This window comes from Globicephala melas, chromosome 4, assembly GCF_963455315.2.
Source record: "Globicephala melas chromosome 4, mGloMel1.2, whole genome shotgun sequence".
Classification (NCBI taxonomy): domain Eukaryota; kingdom Metazoa; phylum Chordata; class Mammalia; order Artiodactyla; family Delphinidae; genus Globicephala; species Globicephala melas.
Genome location: NC_083317.1, coordinates 140695792 through 140719108, shown reverse-complemented (window position 1 = coordinate 140719108; position 23317 = coordinate 140695792). Strand labels below are relative to the sequence as shown.

General features: G+C 38.3%; 1 protein-coding gene across 7 annotated transcripts in view; it reads left to right on the top strand.

Moving 5' to 3' along the window:
* Positions 1-22942, top strand: part of ZNF385D (zinc finger protein 385D) — a 1091058-nt gene extending 1068116 nt beyond the window's left edge. For 6 of the 7 annotated variants that reach the window (XM_070045503.1, XM_060298644.1, XM_060298643.1 and 3 more), the window contains 3 exons: positions 12926-13104; positions 14165-14266; positions 22552-22942. In XM_070045503.1, coding sequence (XP_069901604.1) covers positions 12926-13104; positions 14165-14266; positions 22552-22785 — 515 coding nt within the window. In that variant the 3' untranslated portion in view covers positions 22786-22942. The remainder of the gene's footprint in view (positions 1-12925; positions 13105-14164; positions 14267-22551) is intronic. The other variant, XM_060298642.1, reaches the window with a different exon arrangement.
* Positions 22943-23317: the final 375 nt, after the last annotated feature.

Below are 23317 nucleotides of genomic sequence, written 5' to 3'. Positions count from 1 at the left end.
CTAATCTTCACTGATTGTCTACCATGTGTTGCTTACTGAGAATCTAAATTTGAGCAAAGCCCAGGAGTTGCCTTTTAGGAAGCCCTGGTCTAGTTTGTGCCTCTGTGTTCAGGAAGAGAATGGGTAAAGACTTGTTTCATCCAGAGATGTGTCCTTTCGTGTTTCAAGTAAAAAACTCATTTAAGCCAGTCAGCCATGGTGGCCCATGTTTATGGCCTTATTATTATTAAGGCCCAAAGATTATCTACCACTTCTCTTCAGCATCTTCTAGGGTAATGGTAAGACTTCAACTGGATGGGAAATACAGATACAGACTCTTCTATCACAAGTCTGCTGTTGCACCTTCTTTAAACTTTCTACAAATGTTTAAAAAACCAATTCAGCCCCATAGACCTCCATGTTATGCATGTTCCTGCAGGGCATACTTGAGCAGGAGAGCTGTACTGTCTAATATGATAACGGCTAGCCTGAGTCGGCTATTTAAATTTAAATTAATTACCTGTTCAGTTTCAGCTGCAATAACCTTATATCAAGTGCTCAAGAGCGTCTCTGACTAAAGGCCACCATATTGGTAGGTACAGATCAAGAACATTTCCATCAGCAAAGAAGTTTCTATCAGAGAGTGGACTGGAGCTACAATTCTTTTTCCTTTTTTTTTTTTTAATTTTTATTGCAATATAGTTGATTTACCATGTTGTGTTAGTTTCAGGTGTACAGCCATGTGAATCAGTTACACACATATCTACTCTTATTTAGAGTCTTACAATTCTTTTTTTTTTTTTAACATCTTTATTGGAGTTTAATTGTTTTACATTGTTGTGTTAGTTACTGCTATAACACAGTGAATCAGCTATGTGTATACATATATCCCCATATCCCCTCCCTCTTGTGTCTCCCTCCCACCCTCCCTATCCCACCCCTCTAGGTGGTCACAAAGCACCGAGCTGATCTCCCTGTGCTATGGTGGCTGCTTCCCACTATCTATCTATTTGACATTCGGTAATGTATATATGTCCATGCCACTCTCTCACTTCGTCCCAGCAAACGCTTCCCCCTCCCCATGTCCTCAAGTCCATTCTCTACATCTGCATCTGTATTCCTGTCCTGCCCCTAGGTTCTTCAGAACCATTTTTTGTTTTTTTGGATTCAATATGTATGTGTTAGCATATGGTATTTGTTTTTCTCTTTCTGATTTACTTCACTCTGTATGACAGACTCTAGGTCCATCCTTTCAGCACAGATAACTCAATTTCTTTTCTTTTTATGGCTGAGTAATATTCCATGGTATATATGTGCCACATCTTCTTTATCCATTCATCTGTTGATGGACACTTAGGTTGCTTCCATGTCCTGGCTATTGTAAATAGAGCTGCAATGAACACTGTGATACATGTCTCTTTTTGAATTATGGTTTTCTCAGGGTATATGCCCAGTAGTGGGATTGCTGGGTCATATGGTAGTTCTATTTTTAATTTTTTAAGGAACCTCCATACTGTTCTCCATAGTGGCTGTATCGATTTACATTCCCACCAACAGTGCAAGAGGGTTCCCTTTTCTTCACACCCTCTCCAGCATTTATTGTTTGTAGATTATTTGATGATGGCCATTCTGAACAGTGTGAGGTTTGCATTTCTCTAATAAGTAGTGATGTTGAGCATCCTTTCATGTGTTTCTTGGCAATCTGTATATCTTCTTTGAAGAAATGTCTATTTAGGTCTTCTGCCCATTTTTGGATTGGGTTGTTTGTTTTTAGGTTATTGAGCTGCATGAGCTGCTTGTATATTTTGGAGATTAATCCTTTGTCAGTTGCTTCATTTGTTACTATTTTCTTCCATTCTGAGGGTTGTATTTTCATCTTGTTTATGGTTTCCTTTGCTGTGCAAAAGCTTTTAAGTTTCATTAGGTCCCATTTGTTTATTTTTTTTTTTATTTCCATTTCTCTAGGAGGTGGGTCAAAAAGGATCTTGCTGTGATTTATGTCATAGAGTGTTCTGCCTATGTTTTGCTCTAAGTTTTATAGTGTCTGGCCTTACATTTAGGTCTTTAATACATTTTGAGTTTATTTTTGTGTACGGTATTAGGAAATGTTCTAATTTCATTCTTTTACATGTAGCTGTCCAGTTTTCCCAGCACCACTTATTGAAGAGGGTGTCTTTTCTCCATTGTATACTCTTGCCTCCTTTGTCAAAGATAAGGTGACCAAGTGTGTGTGGGTTTATCTCTGGGCTTTCTATCCTGTTGCATTCATTTATATTTCTATTTTTGTGCCAGTACCGTGCTCTCTTGATTACTGTAGCTTTGTAGTATAGTGAGAAGTCAAGGAGTCTGATTCTTCCATCTCTTTTTCTCTTTCTCAAGATTGCACTGGCTATTCGGGATCTTTTGTGTTTCCATACAAATTGTGAAAATTTCTTGTTCTAGATGTGTAAAATGCCATTGGTAGTTTGATAGGGATTGCATTGAATCTATAGATTGCTTTGGGTAGTATAGTCATTTTCACAATGTTGCTTCTTCCAATCCAAGAACATGGTATATCTCTCCATCTCTTTGTATGCTCTTTAATTTCTTTCATCAGTGTCTTATAGTTTTGTGCATACAGGTCTTTTGTCTCCTTGCGAAGGTTTATTACTAGGTATTTTATTCTTTTTGTTGCAGTGGTAAATGGGAGTGTTTCCTTAATTTGTCTTTCAAATTTTTCGTTGTTAGTGTACAGGAACACAGGAGATTTCTGTGCATTAATTTTGTATCCTGCTACTTTACCGAAATCATTGATTAGCTCTAGTAGTTTTCTGGTAGCATCTTTAGGATTCTCTATGTATAGTATCATGTCATCTGCAAACAGTGACAGTTTTACTTCTTTTCCAATTTTGACTCCTTTTATTTCTTTTTCTTCTCTGATTGCTGTGGCTAAAACTTCCAAAACTATGTTGAAAAATAGCGGTGAGAGTGGGAAACCTTGTCTTGTTCCTGATCTTAGTGGAATGATGTTGGCTGTGGGTTTGTCATATATGGCCTTTATTATGTTGAGGTAAGTTCCCTCTATGCCTACTTTCTGGAGAGTTCTTATCATAAATGGATGTTGAATTTGTTGAAAGCTTTTTCTGCATCTATTGAGATTATCATATGGTTTTTATCCTTCAATTTGTTAATATGGTGTATCATATTGATTGATTTGGATATATTGAAAAATCTTTGCATTCCTGTGATAAACCCCACTTGATCATGGTGTATGATCCTTTCAATGTGCTATTGGATTCTGTTTGCTAGTATTTTGTTGAGGATTTTTGCATCTATATTCATCAGTGTTATTGGCCTGTAGTTTTCTTTCTTTGTAATATCTTTTTTTGGTTTTGGTATCAGGATGATGGTGTCCTTGTAGAATGAGTTTGGGAATGTTCCTCCCTGTCCTATACTCTGGAAGATTTTGAGAAGGATAGGTGTTAGCTCTTCTCTAAATGTTTGATAGAATTCACCTGTGAAACCATCTGGTCTTGGGCTTTTGTTTGTTGGAAGATTTTTAATCACAGTTTCAATTTCAGTGCTTGTGATTGGTCTGTTCATATTTTCTATTTCTTCCTGGTTCAGTCCCAGAAGGTTGTGCATCTCTAAGAATTTGTCCATTTCTTCCAGGTTGTCCATTTTATCAGCATATGGTTGCTTGTAGTAATGTCTTATGATCCTTTGTATTTCTGCAGTGTCAGTTGTTACTTCTCCTTTTTTCATTTCTAATTCTATTGATTTGAGTCTTCTCCCTTTTTTTTTGATGAGTCTGGCTAATGGTTTATCAATTTTGTTTATCTTCTCAAAGAACCAACTTTTAGTTTCATTGATCTTTGCTATAGTTTTCTTCATTTCTTTTTCATTTATTTCTGATCTGATAGTTATGACTTTTTTCCTTCTGCTAACTTTGGGGGTTTTTTGTTCTTCTTTCTCTAATTGCTTAAGTATAAGGATAGTTTATTTATTTGAGATTATTCTTGATTCTTGAGGTAGGGTTTTATTCCTATATACTTCCCTCATAGAACTGCTTTTGCTGCATCCCATAGGTTTTGTGTCATTGTGTTTTCATGGTCATTTGTTTCTAGGTATTTTTTTATTTCTTCTTTGATTTCTTCAGTGATCTCTTGGTTATTTAGTAATGTGTTGTTTAGCCTCCATGTGTCTGTAATTTTTACATTTTTTTCCTGTAATTGATATCTAGTCTCATAGCATTGTTGTCAGAAAACATACTTGATATGATTTCAATTTTCTTAAATTTACCAAGGCTTGATTTGTGACCCAAAATATGATCTATCCGGAAGAATGTTCCATGAGCACTTGAGAAGAAAGTATATTCTGTTGTTTTTGGATGGACTGTCCTATAAATATCAATTAAGTCCATCTTGTTTAGTGTATCATGTAAAGCTTGTGTTAACTTATTTAATTTCATTTTGGTTGATCTGTCCATTGGTGAAAGTGGGGTGTTAAAGTCCCCTACTATGAATGTGTTACTGTTGATTTCCCCTTTTATGGCTGTTAGCATTTGCCTTATGTATTGCGGTGCTTCTATGTTGGCTGCATAAATATTTCAATTGTTATATCTTCTTCTTGGATTGATCCCTTGATATTTATGTAGTGTCCTTCTTTGTCTCTTGTAATAGTCTTAATTTAAAGTCTATTTTGTCTGATATGAGAATTGCTACTCCAGCTTTCTTTTGATTTCCATTTGCATGGAATATCTTTTTCCATCCCCTCACTTTCAGTCTGTATGTGTCCTTAGGTCTGAAGTGTGTCTCTTGCAAACAGTATATATACAGGTCTTGTTTTTGTATCCATTCAGCCAGCCTATGTCTTTTGGTTGGAGCATTTAATCCATTTACATTTAAGGTAATTATTGATATGTATGTTCCTATTACTATTTTCTTAATTGTTTTGGGTTTGTTATTGTAGGTCTTTTCCTTGTCTTGTGTTTCCTGCGTAGAGAAGTTCCTTTAGCATTTGTTGTAAAGCTGGTTTGGTGGTGCTGAATTCTCTTAACTTTTGCTTATCTGTAAAGGTTTTAATTTCTCCATCAAATCTGCATGAGATCCTTGCTGGGTATAGTAATCTTGGTTGTAGGTTTTTCCCTTTCATCACTTTAAATATGTCCTGCCACTCCCTTCTGGCTTGCAGAGTTTCTGCTGAAAGATCAGCTGTTCACCTTATGGGGATTCCCTTGTGTGTTATTTGTTGCTTTTCCCTTGCTTCTTTTAGTATTTTTCTTTGTATTTAATTTTTGATAGTTTGATTAATACGTGTCTTGGCATGTTTCCCCTTGGATTTATCCTGTATGGGACTCTCTGCACTTCCTGAACTTGATTGACTATTTCTTTTCCCATATTAGGGAAGTTTTCTACTATAATCTCTTAAAATATTTTCTCAGTCCCTTCCTATTTCTCTTCTTCTGGGACGCCTATAATTCGAATATTGGTGCATTTAATGTTGTCCCAGAGGTCTCTGAGACTGTCCTCAATTCTTTCCTTTTTTTTTTTTTTCTTTATTCTGCTCTGTGGTAGTTATTTCCACTATTTTATCTTCCAGGTCACTTTTCCGTTCTTCTGCCTCAGTTATTCTGCTCTTGATTCCTTCTAGCGAATTTTAAATTTCATTTATTGTGTTGTTCATCATTGTTTGTTTGCTCTTTAGCTCTTCTAGGTCCTTGTTAAACATTTCTTGTATTTTGTCCATTCTATTTCCAAGATTTTGGATCATCTTTACTATTATTACTCTGAATTCTTTTTCAGGTATACTGCCTATTTCCTCTTCATTTATTTGGTCTGGTGGGTTTTTACCTTGCTCCTTCATCTGCTGTGTATTTCTCTGTCTTCTCATTTTGCCTCTCTTACGGTCTTTGGGGTCTCCTTTTTGCAAGCTGCAAGTTCGTAATTCCCGTTGTTTTGGGCATCTTCCCCCAGTGGCTAAAGTTGTTTCAGTGGGTTGTGTACGCTTCCTGGTAGAGGGGACTGGTGCCTATTTTCTGGTGGATGAAGCTGAATCTCGTCTTCCTGGTGGGCAGGACCACATCCGGTAATGTGTTTTGGGTTGTCTGTGAACTTATTGTGGTCTTTGGCAGCCTCTCTGCTAATGGTTGGGGTTGTGTTCCTGTCTTGTTAGTTGTTTGACATGGGGTGTCCAGCACTGGAGCTTGCTGGTCATTGGGTGGAGCTGGGTCTTAGCATTGAGACGGAAATCTCTGGGAGACCTCTCACTCTCACTGATTGATATTACTTGGGGCCAAGAGGTCTCTGGTGGTCCAGTGTCCTGAACTCGGCTCTCTCACCTCAGAGGCTCAGGCCTGACCCCTGGTTGGAGTACCAAGATGCTGTCAGCCACATGGCAGTGAAATGTGGCTGTCTCCATTATGAAGTCAGATTATAAGGGTCTACAATAGCTGTTCAGCTACAACAGGCTGACTTGGAAGCACTTTGTCTATGAGGCTCTCTCCAGCAGCTGGTGGCTAAAAGAGTAGGTCTCTGTGTGTGCTGCCAGAACCTTACACGTTTATATAGAGTTCTTCACTGGTTTCAGTCACGGATTTGGTACAGATGGTCTCAAGAACATCTTACTCTCTCAAGGCTGTGTGCTTGAAACTGCTCCTAAGCCTGAGGGTCTACAAGCTGAAGGAAGATGAGACTGCCCAGGGTGGCCTGAAAGCCATGATTCTTGCCACGAGCCCTGCTGTTGCTGTCATGGAATCCAGCTTCCCCCGCTGCTCTGCAATCAGTTTTCAGTGAGGCTTTCTCTCTGTGCTGATGAGATTCCTGCTACTTGACTTGCCCAAAGCCATAGAGCCCTTAAATGTTGGGGCTGTGATGCAAACCCAGCCAATCTGGCTCCAAGGTCGGTGTCACCTCACCCTAAATGCCTCACCCCTGTGAGCCACCTCCTCAGACCTGCACTGCCACAGGAAGAGTCGCCTGCATTCTTACAATTTTTAAATAATGTACTTTGGGGTTTGCCATATGGGTGATTTGGGATATATTACCTAATAGAAAAATTTTATGTAGCTGTGAGCATTCAGGGTTTAGTTATTTCGTGTTTGGTGACATCTCACGGATGAACAACCAGAATAAGTGATTTCAGAGTTGTGTTGAGATGTGTTTTCTTGCTGTGTACTTTTACGTGCTGTGCTTCTTAGGAGTGGTTTCATGCGCAAACCAAGTAGAATGTTCAACCTACATTATTTTTTCTACTCGAGCCTAATATAATGTCACTGATATTTAGAACATTTCAGGAAGTTTGCACATGAAACTGTTTCCCTACTGAGGGCATGCGGCTTGAAGGTGAAAAGTGGGAGGGCTTTTGCTTTTCACCTTATACCTTTCTGTGCTCTTTGAATTTTCTAACAAAGTGTTACTTTCATTTAAAAAAGTGAAAACTGAACTAGTTACACAAAAAGTAAGCAAAAACACTGCTTTTATAAATAACTAAGACAACATCATATCTGTTATACTATGGGAGTGTCTAATTTTTCCATTTATTGAGAGTTTATTATGTGAAAACCTTTTTGCCGGGTTCTCTTGGTTAATGGCTATGAAAGCAATGGAGCATTTTTCCATGCTTTTAAGGGCATTGTTTCTAAGTAGCAGAGATGGGTGCAAATAAGGATTGTTAAGTGCATGTCTACAGCAGCACAGGAAATCCTCCATCTTCCTTGTAGTCCATTGTTATAGGTAAAAGAGGCTTTCTGGATGCCTGAAAATTCTCACGTGGTGGTATGTCCAGGGTTACTGCCATATCAATTCCACATGTTTATCTCCCCATCAAACCCAGCCAGTGCCCCGCTTACTGGTTCCCAGGGTCTGCAGAGCTCTTTCCTGAGCTGTCTTTGGACACCAAGTCCATCCCCACTGGTGCTGTGTGGCTTGCCTCCCCTTCTGTTCCCACTTCGTAGCTCTTCCTCAGAGGACGTTTCTGATGCTAAAAGCAAAGTTCTCCTCTCCTCTGTTTCCCTTGTGTCTACTTTCACCTCTGCCATTTGGACTTGGGATGCATTACTGATGAGTCAACAAATTACTTTCAACCAGGGAGCTAACAGAAATAACACAATTTTTTACTCATTTGCGGCATTCCTTGGTCACCTGATACCATGGATGCCATTCTGGGTGCTTACTGTTTGTTGATATGCTGATAAAACAAACCAAAGATTTCATTTCAAAGACAAAATAAAATTAAGATTGACATGGAAAATACATAGTATATATGAGGTCAGGGTAATAAATGAGGTCAGGGTAATTTGACATTTAGAGAATTAAAAACAAGAGAGAACATGGAAGCTCTTGATGCCAATTATACCCTTCAGGTGTAGAGATTCAAAACAACTTTCTTTCCTTAGGACACATAGAGTTGGACTATAATGCCATTTTACTGAATGTTATAAATAAACACATCAAAAAACACCTTTGCATTTTGCTGTTTGTATGGAGGCTGACCACTTTCCTGCCCGTGTATCTATAAGCTGGAATCATCTGAACTTGTCAATGAGAAGGTAACTAAACGATCACTGGCAGTCACGTGGGTTTGCTAAGGGTCTAGTCTAACACTATTAAATCTCATCTCATGGACATTCTGGAAAATTGAACTTTAAAGCATTGAAATATATTTTATAGAAAGGTGAATTTTGCAGACTCTACCAGGATACATTTCCCTATAAAATGAATCTCTCTGAAACTTCCTTTGTACTGTTTAGACAGTTAATCTGATAGCTTGACTTGAGGCTTAAAAATAGCCGTATTTTGTACCTATAATACTCCTTATGAAAATCTATCCTAAGGAAATAACCTTAGGATAGAGTTTAAAAGATTAACAAGTAGGATGTTCATTACACAATAATTATACAGGGAAAAAAAAAGAAAATAATCCAAATGTCTAATATTAGATAAGTGGTTAAATATATAACGTTCATGTATTGTAAGCCTATGCTGTCATTAAAAATCATGTGCATTTTTAAAAGTATATATAAGTCCAAGGGAAGTTCTATACAAAATTACTTTAACTAAGTTATCCAGACTTTTTAAAATGCACATATACAAATAGAAAATAAAAGACTGGTACATGATGACCACTATTAATATTTTGATATGCTTCTCCTTGATGGAATTCTGGGGTTTTTTCCATTTTAAAGAAATTTCCCCAATTTTCCTGATGACCTAAAGAATGATTGATTTAATTTTAAAAAGTCATTTGCCAGTTTTCTTGCTCACCCACATTTCCTTTATGCCAGTACCTAACTTAAGAGCCATCTAAAAAAGGAAGTTGCAAAGATGATGAGGAATTAAAGGGAAGGCTAGCCTCTATTCACTCTGCAGCACATATTATTTTGATTTTTGCAGATACAATATCTTGACCCAAGGCAATCAAAAGCAAACAAATAAAAAAAGCAAACAAAATCAGTATTTCTAGGAGCATGATGACTTGCTGCATTTAAACTGTGGTTGCAGAACGGCTCCACATTTCAGGAATCATGGAAGCTTCAAACGAATGTCATTATCAGTGATGGCCTTTTAAAAGTGATGGGAAGAAAATAGTCCCTTTAAAGTACAGAAGCAGCTTTGCAATGGCCCTACTGTGCAATCACAGGGGAAGGCACAAGCCTTGCGAGATGTTTACACATTGTTGGAATCTGAGGTATTCAAACCTGCCATCACAAAGCCACTGTCATTTATTATAGCGTCCTGGTTCCGGGTACTCTGCTGAGCAGAAAGGAGCATTACAAGAAAACAAGGGGAACGGGGATTTGAAAGACTCAAATTAAAATCCGAGTTTAGAAAAGACTTCATTAACAAAATAGAAAAATTAAAGGTACTATGAGAGATTCCTGTGTCACTGGAATTCAGCTAGCTCAGACATCCTTAGTGGATTTCTAGCTAAATCCCCATAGCTCTAAGGACTTAATTAGAAATCCACTTTCTACCTGCCAGTAACTTCAAGTAGTGTTTGCTTTGTGAGCTGGGCAAGTAACTTAACCTTTCTGAGTCTCAGTTTGTTATCTGAGTGCATGATAATAGCACCTAAACTCGTGGGTGGCTAAGAGCAGGTCAATAATTTATCACAATATGTGCAATGTTTAAAAAATAAAATAAGTATCAGTTCTCCTAATAGTCACTATTTTAGAGTATTCATGCACATCTGATCTCTCAAAAATATAAATGCTTGAAAATTAAGAGTAGTACATCTCTCCTTAATTATAGCTGTACTTGAAGGAAAAACAGCTACCTTTACAGGCTGTTCAAGCTTTAAGATCTTATAAAATGATCTAATATCTATTTAATTATGACTGACAAGCTGCTACTAGATGCAGGAGGTTACATTGCACAAACGTTCCACTCTACGTGATGATGAATAGTAACCCCAGAGTCAAAGCTATTAGCTGAAGTTTTTCACCCAGTCTCAGCACAATTTTAACCACATGTGTTTGGTGTGTGTGTGTGTGTGCATGTGTGTGTAAGGCATGCATGAGTGTGTATATTTAACTTTCCTATCTTTACTAGCTTTTGTGGAGAGACTACACTGAAATAATAATGCTAATGACACAGTGATTTTTCTGAGGTTGGGTAATTCTCCAATGCTCACGTATCTTCTGTTTCTTTCCTTCCCCTAGGGACAGGACATAGGTGGGTCTTAGCTTGCCAGAGATAATATGGAGAATGTCTGTTTTCTGGATTTTTACTTACTGTTGCTATTGGTAGCAACTTAGTATTGGGAGCAACTTTTTTGAATTTCTTCTCCTCCTAACCCACCTGTCACTCAATCCTGAGGCAAGCCACCCACGCCTGACTTTTTTTTGTCCTCCCAGGCAAGATGAAGTACTTCCATATCAGTGAATAGGTAGAAACAGTTTTCTGAACCATTCTGGTTGCCACTATCAAACGCCAGCTCAAATCACATAGGATATTAACCAGAGTGAGTCAAAGGGCCTTCAAGAAAGGATGAGGGGCTTCCCTGGTGGCGCAGTGGTTGAGAGCCCGCCTGCCGATGCAGGGAACACGGGTTCGTGCCCCGGTCCGGGAGGATCCCACATGCCGCGGAGCGGCTGGGCCCGTGAGCCATGGCCGTTGAGCCTGCACGTCCGGAGCCTGTGCTCCGCAACGGGAGAGGCCACGACAGTGAGAGGCCCGCGTACCGCAAAAAAAAATAAAGTCAGGATGAGAATTTGTCTCTTACTGACTGCTATTTAGACATTCCTAAGCCACAGCGGCCCCAGGAGAGCTTCTCAGTTTGACTATAGAGGTTGCATGGGAAAAAAATATTTTGATAAAATCACCTGTTTGGATAGAGAAGGTTGGATAACCCTCTACTCACATAGTGGCACAAAAGCTTTGAATTTGTAGGAAGATGGTATAAATGAAGGTAGGAGAAAACAATGTGTGTGTGTGTGTGTGTGTGTGTGTATGCATATATATACTCGTTCATTAATTATTTGTGTAGGTATGTATTGCTCACCAGAACATTGCTTGCCCTACTCTCATTTATGGTATCTTCATACAAAGCAGAAAGCATTAGGTCACTATATTGCAGTGGACATGGGTGAAAGTGAACCCCAGGGCAGCCTCACTGCTACCACCACCACTACCGCATGGTTCTTTGACTCCGTATTTCAGCCTCTCCCGTCTTCTCACAAAACGTTGACTTTTTTCTCTCTCCTTAATATGTTGAGATAAGAACATTTTCATTGCTGTGCATAAGAAAATGAGACTCAAAGTGGGGAACCTAAGTGGTAAAAATATGCATTTTTTAATATTGGACTCAGTAAAGGTATCATTTTAAAGAGAGAAACGTATGACTCTAAACCTGTTCCGTGTGTGCATTGCCTCTTATTGAAGACATGGGTGATTGACACGGAGCTGGAGGGCCCTCAGCATCTTTTCTTCATTGATATGGAATGATTCTGAGAGGCAGGCCCAAGAACCAGAAGTTAAGAATTTCTCTTTTTTTCTATGCTTCCAGAACTGATAACAATCTAATAAATACAATTAGGAAGGTGAAACCCCTAAATCAGGATTTAGAAAACCAGAATGGCAGAAAGGACATCAATGATTACAAGAGAAAATTTCATAGCAAAAACATATGGCTAAATGAGAAAAGTAAAGAATACTTATCAACTCCAAGGAGAAGGAAATTGTGAGCAAAGTTTTTGAAAGCAAACTGCTATCCTGAATTTTATTGTTTAAAAAAAGCAAATCTTGATAAGTAGAATTACATTAGTTATGTGGGACAGCCAAAAGATGTGACTGGTTTAATAAAAAGAAGGGTTTCTTTACAGTGTATCTGCTTAGCCGGTGAATCCCCCCGTTTTTTACTCATTTGTTTATATTTGAAATTTCATAGCCAATCAGTGTGAACTTTGCTATTCTAATAGGACTTTTTTTTCCAGAGTCATTGAGATCTCTATACAATTACTCTCCCTCTTTGATCCTAAACCCCATAGCCAGGAAAGCTTGTTGGTATTCTATTTAGAAAGTGGGCATTTAATTAGTGCCACTTCTGTAAACACACCGTGTTTAAACTGATTACACTTGTTACACCTCACCTCCAACTACACCTGTAGCAACTAAATCACTCTTCCTCATCAGCTATCATTTATGTCTCGTTAGCATCAAGAGGAAATGAAAAGAAGTCACACCCATTTAATTTCATCTCAGGACTTTTAAGTTTAGTTCCTGTACTGATGGTGCTTATTTGTAAAACAGGACATTATAAAAAGATGAGTGATTAAGTCATGTTATATAAGGTGATCAGAGCACATTGTTACAGTTTTCTATGTCATAAGCATATTTCAAGCATAATCCCTGGAAGAACTGCATTCAAACTCGGCATCACATCATGTTGTGTTGTTGTATCGTTTCCTGGAGGAGATTACTAACTAAGATTTTCCCCCTCTTTTTTCTTTTCTGAATACTCCTGGCAGGTACTAAGCACAAAACGATGCTAGAAGCTCGGAACGGCAGTGGGACTATCAAAGCCTTCCCTAGGGTAGGTGTGAAAGGCAAAGGACCAGTGAATAAGGGGAATACAGGCCTGCAGAACAAAACGTTTCACTGTGAAATCTGTGATGTGCACGTCAACTCGGAAACACAGCTTAAACAGGTAGGCGGTACCCATTCTAGAAGTGAAAACAGATGGGGGTCATGCACGAGCAGACTGTGTGCTTCCTCTGTTCCCTTTCTTTTCTGTTTTTCTCTCCCATCCAACCATCCATCCATCCATCCATCCATCCATCCGTCCATCCATCCATCCACTTAGCTTCTTATTCACTCTCCTTATTTATTTATGCATATTTTGGTTGGTTAAAGGAATACTAAAATGTAATGGCTTCTAAGATCTTTCTGAAATTGCCTGAAGTGAGTCTGTGCTATTTTTGTATATGAAGAGTGGGAGGAAAGGGGGTAGTAGATCTTTTCTTTACCAGGTTTCCCACTCAAAAGTGTTGATTTCCTTTAAAGGTCAAATTTCAATGTTCCATTTTTACTTGTTTAGATATTTACATGCTACCACTAATTTTATGCTGTGCTCTTCTTTTATTTTATGTACTCTATTACATGGTGGTGTACTGTATTTCTAAATCCTGCAGCCACCTGCTAACAAGATGACTAATCCTGTTGCATTCACTTTTACTCTGAATAGCCTTCCAAAGAGATCAGTTCTACGTTTCTAGTTGAAGTCCCAGCCCTCATATAGTGTTGTGTTTTATATGCAGACGTACATTCTTGCACTGATTTTTACACACCTTAGTTATTTATCTTTAGAATTTAAGGGGTTGACATTTGGCTGTACAAATGTGAGGATAAATATTAGTATGGAAATAAATTCATGCCCGCCTGGCCATCTTTGTTTATTTGCACATAAAATTCCTTCAGACATTTATTTCCTTTGTAAATGTCCATAAAACAAGATCTATGCAGTAATAAGGAAAAATGCTGGGAAAAAGAAGACCCTGCTATTTGTTTAAAATAGACTAAAACGGCTAGCACAAAGGTATCTCTCCTCAAAGCATCAGCGTCTGAGGACAAAAGTGCACGCTCTTGTATTTTTGTCTTTCTTCAACTTGCATGAAATAATTAATATCCTGCCCCAGGTTAAAACAATATTTATGAAGGGTTTGGGGGATAATTTTTTTAAAGCTGTCATTTTTAATTGCTTTTAATAGCATATTAGCAGTAGAAGGCACAAAGACAGAGCTGCTGGGAAGCCCCCGAAACCTAAATACAGTCCTTACAACAAACTGCAGAAGGCAGCACATCCGCTGGGGGTGAGTGTCCTTTTTGCTTCCCAATAGAGAGTAGCCTTTCTTTCTTTTTTTTTATTTAATAAATTTATTTATTTGTCTATATTTTATTTTTGGCTGCATTGGGTCTTCGTTGCTGCACACAGGCTTTCTCTAGTTGTGGTGAACGGGGGCTACTCATGGTTGCGGAACGTGGGCTTCTCACTGCGGTGGCCTCTCTTGTTGTGGAGCATGGGCTCTAGGTGCCCGGGCTTCAGTAGTTGTGGCACGCAGGCTCAGTAGTTGTGGCACACGGGCTTCATTGCTCCGTGGCATGTGGGATCTTCCCGGACCAGGGCTCCAAACCGTGTCCCCTGCATTGGCAGGAGGATCCTTAGCCACTGTACCACTAGGGAAGCCTGAGAATAGACTTTCATGTCCTGCAGTCTACTCACTGAACTTGGATTTTTTTTTGTCAGTTACTAAATGAAATGAATGGAAGATACCTAAGTAAAGACAAACAATTGATTTGAAAGTCCAACTCCTACTCCACCAACAGAATCATTGGTTTCGTGAGTTGTTTGAGTGTTTTGTCACCATTAGCCAAAGTCCGACGTCTTATCTTTTTAGTTGGGCACAGGTTTACAGCAGAGCATGGGGGTAGGAGGAAAACCAAACTCTTTTGTGTCAGGTAGGTAATCGCATGAAATCTGGACTTGAGGTTAGTGGATACTATTAGGAAAAGGTCGGTGAAAACAAATTCTTGCATCTCCTTTTTAAGGTCTTCAGGAGACAAAGCACCAGTATTGTTGATTCCCTCAACAATTTTGTCTTTTGAATAACACACTCTCAAAGACATGGCTCCTTTTAAAAATTATTCACCTAAGGACACTATCTAAGGCCTGGGAAATATTTCCTGAGACATGCCCTCTTGTTTTAGATTAGTAAACATATTAGTACTGATGTCCTGGCCTAGAATTTTTGTAGGATTTTAGGGGAAGTCTGTAAACCTCCTGAAATCTTAAGCTAATATTTATAAGCATATGCTTTTGTTCTGGTTGAAATGACGATAGCTTACATCTAAGAGACCCAGGGCTCTGCATTGTTTAGCTGTAATAAACCATAACTCTGTGCATAAAAAAATTAAGATGAAGAACAATTGATCTACAGTATGTGCTGAATTATGCATTTTGAAATCTGTTTTCTTCAAAATAGATCTTATTAATAATCAGTGCTACTGTGTGCTGCTGACACGTGAAAATACAGTTAAAGGAAAACTGTAGTCATCCATTATGAGACCTCAGAATGAGTTGACCCAATTAATTTTGTAGCATCACCCATTTTTATGCAAATGAAGTCATTTTACTCTCTTGCATAGAATCAATTTTAGCTGCATTGAGTGGCTGTGAATTCTGCATGGAACTGATGTTTCAGCACCACTAGTCATAACCTGAGTGCTCTTTCTGACCTACGTAGATGAAGCTTTCAACAATCAAGTGAATGGTTCTTAAATAAACAGAGAAGTCAAATTGTGTTAATGTTAGCTTCCAAACCTCCTGTTTAACTGTCACTGTTACTATTTCCATAAACGGGACCATTCCCTTCCTGAGAACAGCCATCTTACTAATGCTACTAGTCAGAGAATGAACTGATTTTATATAGTAGGTTTGGGAGAATGTTGCTACCAATGAAAGCAAAACATGTCAAACTTTTAGGGAAGATAAGTTTTCTTTGCTTCTTTATTGAAAGTGGAATTTCATTATTTTTATAATGTCTCTTGATTGGTACTCACATCTTACTAGGATACTCACTTGACATACTTGCATAGTCTAATAGTAGCTGACAGCATTAATTAATCTCTCTTTAAAAATGTATATACCCTGCTAGTTAAAATGTGTGTAAAGAGTGCAGTAAAAAATTCCCTGTTTTTTCTCAAGATGAATACTTTCCACACGAAGTATATTTATCACAAAAATAAAATAGAGAGCTGGAACTCCTGGCTTGGGGTCTCTTCCCTCCGCCATCACTAAACTGCCCTGGAGCCCAAAGGGAGGGTGGCCTCACTGAGGCTGCCAGCTCTGGAAGGGCCCCAGCAGCCAAAACTGCAGCAGTCCTGGGGACCATGGGCCGGATCACTCATCCTGGGGTAAGCCAGCTGCCATGTCATGAGGACACTCAAGCAGCCCTAAGGTGAGATCCATGTAGCAATGAACTGAGGCCTCCTACCTAGAGTCACATGACCGTGTAGATGACAGGCTTTTGGCACTCCAGCCAGGCATGAGGGCTGTACCTCTGAGGTGGGAGAGCCAAGTTCAGGACAGTGGTCCACAAGAGACCTCCCAGCTCCACATAATATCAAATGACGAAAATCTCCCAGAGATCTCCATCTCGACACCAAGACCCAGCTCCACTCAACGACCAGCAAGCTACAGTGCTGGACACCCTATGCCAAACAACTAGCAAGACAGGAACACAAACCCATCCTTTAGCACAGAAACTGTCTAAAATCATAAAAAAGCCACAGACACCCCAAAACACACCGCCGGACATGGACCTGCCCACCAGAAAGACAAGATCCAGCCTTATCCACCAGAACACAGGCACTAGTCCCCTCCACCAGGAAGCCAACACAACCCACTGAACCAATCTTAGCCACTGGGGACAGACACCAAAAACAATGGGAACTAGGAACCTGCAGCCTGCAAAAAGGAGACCCCCAAACACAGTAAGTTAAGCAAAATGAGAAGACAGAAAAACACACAGCAGACAAAGGAGCAACATAAAAACCCACCAGACCTAACAAAAGAAGAGGAAATAGGCAGTCTACCTGAAAAAGAATTCAGAATAATGATAGTAAAGATGATCCAAAATCTTGGAAATAGAATGGACAAAATACAGGAAATGTTTAACAAGGACTTAGGAGAACTAAAGAGCAAACAAACAGTGATGAACAACACAATAAATGAAATTAAAAATTCGTTAGAAGGGATCAATAGCAGAATAACTGAGGCAGAAGAACAAGTAAGTGACCTGGAAGATAAAATAGTGGAAATGACTACTGCAGAGCAGAATAAAGAAAAAAGAATGAAGAGAATTGAGGACAGTCTCAGAGACATCTGGAACAACATTAAACGCACCAACATTCAAATTATAGGGCTCTCAGAGGAAGAAGAGAAAAAGAAAGGGACTGAGAAAATATTTCAAGAGATTATAGTTGAAAACGTCCCTAATATGGGAAAGGAAATAGATAATCAAGTCTAGAAAGTGCAGAGAGTCCCATACAGGATAAATCCAAGGAGAAACATGCCAAGACACATATTAATCAAACTATCAAAAATTAAATACAAAGAAAAAATATTAAAAGCAGCAAGGGAAAAACATCAAATAACACACAAGGGAATCCCCATAAGGTTAACAGCTGATCTCTCAGCAGAAACTCTGCAAGCCAGAAGGGACTGGCAGGACATATTTAAAGTGACGAAAGGGGAAAACCTACAATCAAGATTACTCTGCCCAGCAAGGACCTCATGCAGATTTGACTGAGAAATTGAAACCTTAACAGACAAGCAAAGCTAAGAGAATTCAGCATCACCAACCCAGCTTTACAACAAATGCTAAAGGAACTTCTCTAAACAGAAAACACAAGAGAAGTAAAAGACCTACAATAACAAACCCAAAACAATTAAGAAAATGGTAATAGGAACATGCATATCAATAATTACCTTAAATGTAAATGGATTAATTACTCCCACCAAAAGACATAGAATGGCTAAATGGATACAAAAACAAGACCAGTATATATGCTGCCTACAAGAGACCCACCTCAGACCTAAGGACACATACAGACTGAAAGTGAGGGGATGGAAAAAGATATTCCATGCAAATGGAAATCAAAAGAAAGCTGGAGTAGCAATTCTCATATCAGACAAAATAGACTTTAAAACAAAGACTATTACGAGAGACAAAGAAGGACATTACATAATGATCAAGGGATCAATCCAAGAAGAAGATATAACAACTGTAAATATTTCTGCACCCAACATAGGAGCACCTCAATACATAAGGCAAATACTAACAGCCATAAAAGGGGAAATCGACAGTAACACATTCATAGTAGGGGACTTTAACACCCCACTTTCACCATTGGACAGGTCACCCAAAATGAAATTAAATAAGGAAACAGAAGCTTTAAATGATACATTAAACAAGATGGACTTAATTGATATTTATAGGACATTCCATACAAAAACAACAGAATACACTTTCTTCTCAAGTGCTCATGGAACATTCTTCCGGATAGATCATATTTTTGGGTCACAAATCAAGCCTTGGTAAATTTAAGAAAATTGAAATCAGATCAAGTATCTTTTCTGACCACAATGCTGTGAGACTAAATATCAATTACAGGAAAAAGCTGTAAAAAATAAAACCACATGGAGGCTAAACAATACACTACTTAATAACCAAGAGATCAGTGAAGAAATCAAAGAGGAAATCAAACAAATCTAGAAACAAATGACAATGAAACACGATGATCCATAACCTATGGGATGCAGCAAAAGCAGTTCTAAGAGGGAATTTTATAGCAATACAATCCTACCTTAAGAAACAAGAAATATCTCAAATAAACAACCTAACCTTACACCTAAAGCAATTAGAGAAAGAAGAACAAAAAACCCCCCAAAGTTAGCAGAAGGAAAGATATCATAAAAATCAGATCAGACATAAATGAAAAAGAAATGAAGGAAACTCTAACAAAGGTCAATAAAACTAAAAGCTGGTTCTTTGAGAAGATAAACAAAAATGATAAACCATTAGCCAGACTCATCAAGAAAAAAAAGGGAGAAGACTCAAATCAATGGAATTAGAAATGAAAAAAGGAGAAGTAACAATTGACACTGCAGAAATACAAAGCATCAAGAGAGATTACTTCAAGCACCTATATGCCAATAAAATGGACAACCTGGAAGAAACGGACAAATTCATAGAAATGCACAACCTTCCGAGATTGAACCAGGAGGAAATACAAAATATGAACAGACCAATCACAAGCACTGAAATTGAAACTGTGATTTAAAATATTCCAAAAAAACAAAAGCCGAGGACCAGATGGCTTCACAGGCAAATTCTATCAAACATTTAGAGAAGAGCTAACACCTATCCTTCTCAAACTCTTCCAAAATATAGCAGACAGAGGAATGCTCCCAAACTCATTCTACGAGGCCACCATCACCCTGATACCAAAACCAGACAAAATGTCACAAAGAAAGAAATTTATAGGCCAGTATCACTGATGAACATAGACGCAAAAATCCTCAACAAAATACTAGCAAACAGAATTCAACAGCACATTAAAAGAATCATACAACATGATCAAGTGGGGTTTATCCCAGGAATGCAAGGATTCTTCAATATATGCAAATCAATCAATGTGATACACCTTATCAAAAAATTGAAGGAGAAAAACCATATGATCAACTCAATAGATGAAGAGAAAATGTTCGACAAAATTCAACACCCATTTATGATAAAAAAAAAAAACCTCCAGAAAGTAAGCTTAGAGGGAACTTTCCTCAACATAATAAAGGCCATATATGACAAACCCACAGCCAACATTGTCCTCAATGGTGAAAAACTGAAACCATTTCCACTAAGATCAGGAACAAGACAAGGTTGCCCACTCTCACCACTGTTATTCAACATCGTTTTGGAAGTTTTAGCCACAGCAATCAGTGAAGAAAAAGATATAAAAGGAATCCAAATCGGAAAGGAAGAAGTAAAGCTGTCATTGTGTGCAGATGACATGACACTATACATAGAGAATCCTAAAGATGCTACCAGAAAACTACTAGAGCTAATCAATGAATTTGGTAAAGTAGCAGGATACAAAATTAGTGCACAGAAATCTCTGGCATTCTTATACACTAATGATGAAAATCAGAAAGTGAAATTAAGAAAACACTCCCATTTACCATTGCAACAAAAAGAATAAAATATCTAGGAATAAACCTACCTAAGGAGAAAAAAGACCTGTATGCAGAAAATTATAAGACACTGATGAAAGAAATTAAAGATGATACAAAAAGATGGAGAGATATACCATGTCCTTGGATTGGAAGAATCAACATTATGAAAATGACTCTACTACCCAAAGCAATCTACAGATTCAATGCAATCCCTATCAAACTACCACTGGTATTTTTCACAGAACTAGAACAAAACATATCACAATTTGCATGGAAAAACAAAAGACCCTGAATAGTGAAAGCACTCTTGAGAAAGAAAAACGGAGCTGGAGGAATCAGGCTCCCTGACTTCAGACTATACTACAAAGCTACAGTAATCAAGACAGTATGGTACTGGCACAAAAACAGGAATATAGATCAATGGAATAGGATAGAAAGCCCAGAGATAAACCCATGCACATATGGACACCTTATCTTTGATAAAGGAGGCAAGAATACACAGTGGAGAAAGGACAGCCTCTTCAATAAGTGGTGCTGGGAAAACTGGACAGCTACATGTAAAATAATGAAATTAGAACATTCCCTAACACCATACACAAAAATAAACTCAAAATGGATTAAAGACCTAAATGTAAGGCCAGACACTATCAAACTCTTAGAGGAAAACGTAGGCAGAACACTCTAGGACATAAATCACAGCAAGATCCTTTTTGACCCACCTCCTAGAGAAATGGAAATAAAAACAAAAATATACAAATGAAACCTAATGAAACTTAAAAGCTTTTGCACAACAAAGGAAACCATAAACAAAACGAAAAGGCAACCCTCAGAATGGGAGAAAATATTTGCAAATGAAGCAATTTACAAAGGATTATTCTCCAGAATTTACAAGCAGCTCATGCAGCTCAAGATCAAAAAAACAAACACCCCAATCCAAAAATGCAGAGAAGACGTAAATAGGCATTTTTCCAAAGAAGATATTCAGATTGCCAACAAACACATGAAAGAATGCTCAACATCATTAATCATTAGAGAAATGCAAATCAAAACTACAATGATGTATCACCTCACACCTTTCAGAATTGCCATCATCAAAAAATCTACAAACAATAAATGCTGGAGAGGGTGTGGAGTAAAGGGAACCCTGTTGCACTGTTGGTGGGAATGTAAATTGATGCAGCCACTATGGAGAAGAGTATGGAGGTTTCTTAAAAAATTTAAAATAGAACTACCATATGACCCAACAATCCCACTACTGGACATATTCCCTGAGAAAACCATAATTCAAAAAGAGTCATGTACCACAATGTTCATTGCAGCTCTATTTACAATAGCCAGGACATGGAAGCAGCCTAAGTGTCCATCAACAGGTGAATGGATAAAGAAGATATGGCACATATATACAATGGAATATTACTCAGCCATAAGAAGACACGAAATTGAATTATTTGTAGTGAGGTGGATGGACCTAGAGTCTGTCATACAGAGTGAAGTAAGTCAGAAAGAGAAAAACAAATACGGTATGCTAACACATATATATGGAATCTAAAAAAAAAAAAAAAAAGGTCATGAAGGACCTAGGGGCAAGACGGGAATAAAGACGCAGATTTCCTGGAGAATGGACTTGAGTATAGGGGGAGGGGGAAGGGTAAGCTGGACAAAGTGAGAGAGTGGCGTGGACATATATACACTACCAAACGTAAAATAGATAGCTGGTGGGAAGCAGCCGCATAGCACAGAGAGGTCAGCTCGGTGCTTTGTGACCACCGAGAGGGGTGGGATAGGGAGGGTGGGAGGGAGGGAGACGCAAGACGGAAGAGATATGGGGACCTATGAATATGTATAACTGATTCACTTTGTTATAAAGCAGAAAGTAACACACCATTGTAAAGAAATTATACTCCAATAAGGATGTTAAAAAAATAAAATAAAATAAAGTACTTTCCTGGAGGACTTTGTAATATCATAGGTCAAGCCATTTTCTGGGATCTTCCAATTTTCCCAAAAGGAAAGATGTTCTACACTTTACATTACTTTTTAAAATTTATTTTATTGAAATACAGTTGATTTACAATGGTGTGTTAATTTCTGCTGTAAAGCAAAGTGATTCAGTTATATATATATATATATATATATATAAAAATATATATATTCTTTTTCATATTCTTTTCCATTTTGGTTTATCTCAGGATATTGAATATAGGTTTCCCACTTTGCGTGATTTTTATCATCAGTTCCCAGGTGTGAGTTTATCTTTGTATTTGTTGACTGCTGTATTTTAAAAGCTGCTCACCCTTTTGGATTCTCATTGTAGACTCTAAGACTTTTGTTCATCTACTCTTTTTTTTCCCCCCTACCTTGCAGGTAAAATTAGTATTTTCAAAAGAACCTTCAAAGCCTTTGGCTCCACGAATTCTACCAAACCCTCTGGCAGCTGCAGCGGCTGCTGCGGCTGTGGCAGTGAATTCCCCCTTCAGCCTCCGAACTGCTCCAGCAGCCACACTGTTCCAGACTTCTGCAGTCCCTCCAGCCCTCCTGCGGCCAGCTCCTGGACCCATTCGGACCGCCCACACTCCTGTGCTGTTTGCTCCTTACTGAATTCCAAATGGGAGTAACTGTACTGCAATAATTTTTCAAAAAACACAAAACAAAAAGAGAACTATGCAGTGTTTATTTATAGTTTAAAGTATACCTGAAGAGCCAGGACTTTTGATAGTGAATTGAAAACATTATTAAAAAAAAAAAAAAAAAGGAGGGAGGTTTAGGGGTGGGAGGGAGGGGTGGTATTTTCTCCAAATTAAAGCATTCCTCTTGAACATTGAGTGTTTTAGAAGTGATCTCCAGCATTGACTTGTAGTGGTATCTAGAACTTCTGAAGCCTTTGTGACTGTGCTTTTGGGCACTTGTTTCCCCCTGCATTGTCTTTCCTGCTTTATGAGACAGCTATATATTGTCTAAGGGCATTAACTGGTTCCAATGTATATATAACAATTTACTCTGTAGATTAAAATAATACAAAAAAAAAGAAAAAGAAAAAGAAAAAAACACAAAAAACAAAAGCAACACTGTGAATAGTAGTACCCGTGCTGTTCCTCTTGCTATGACAGCAATTCCTGGGTATTTATCCCAA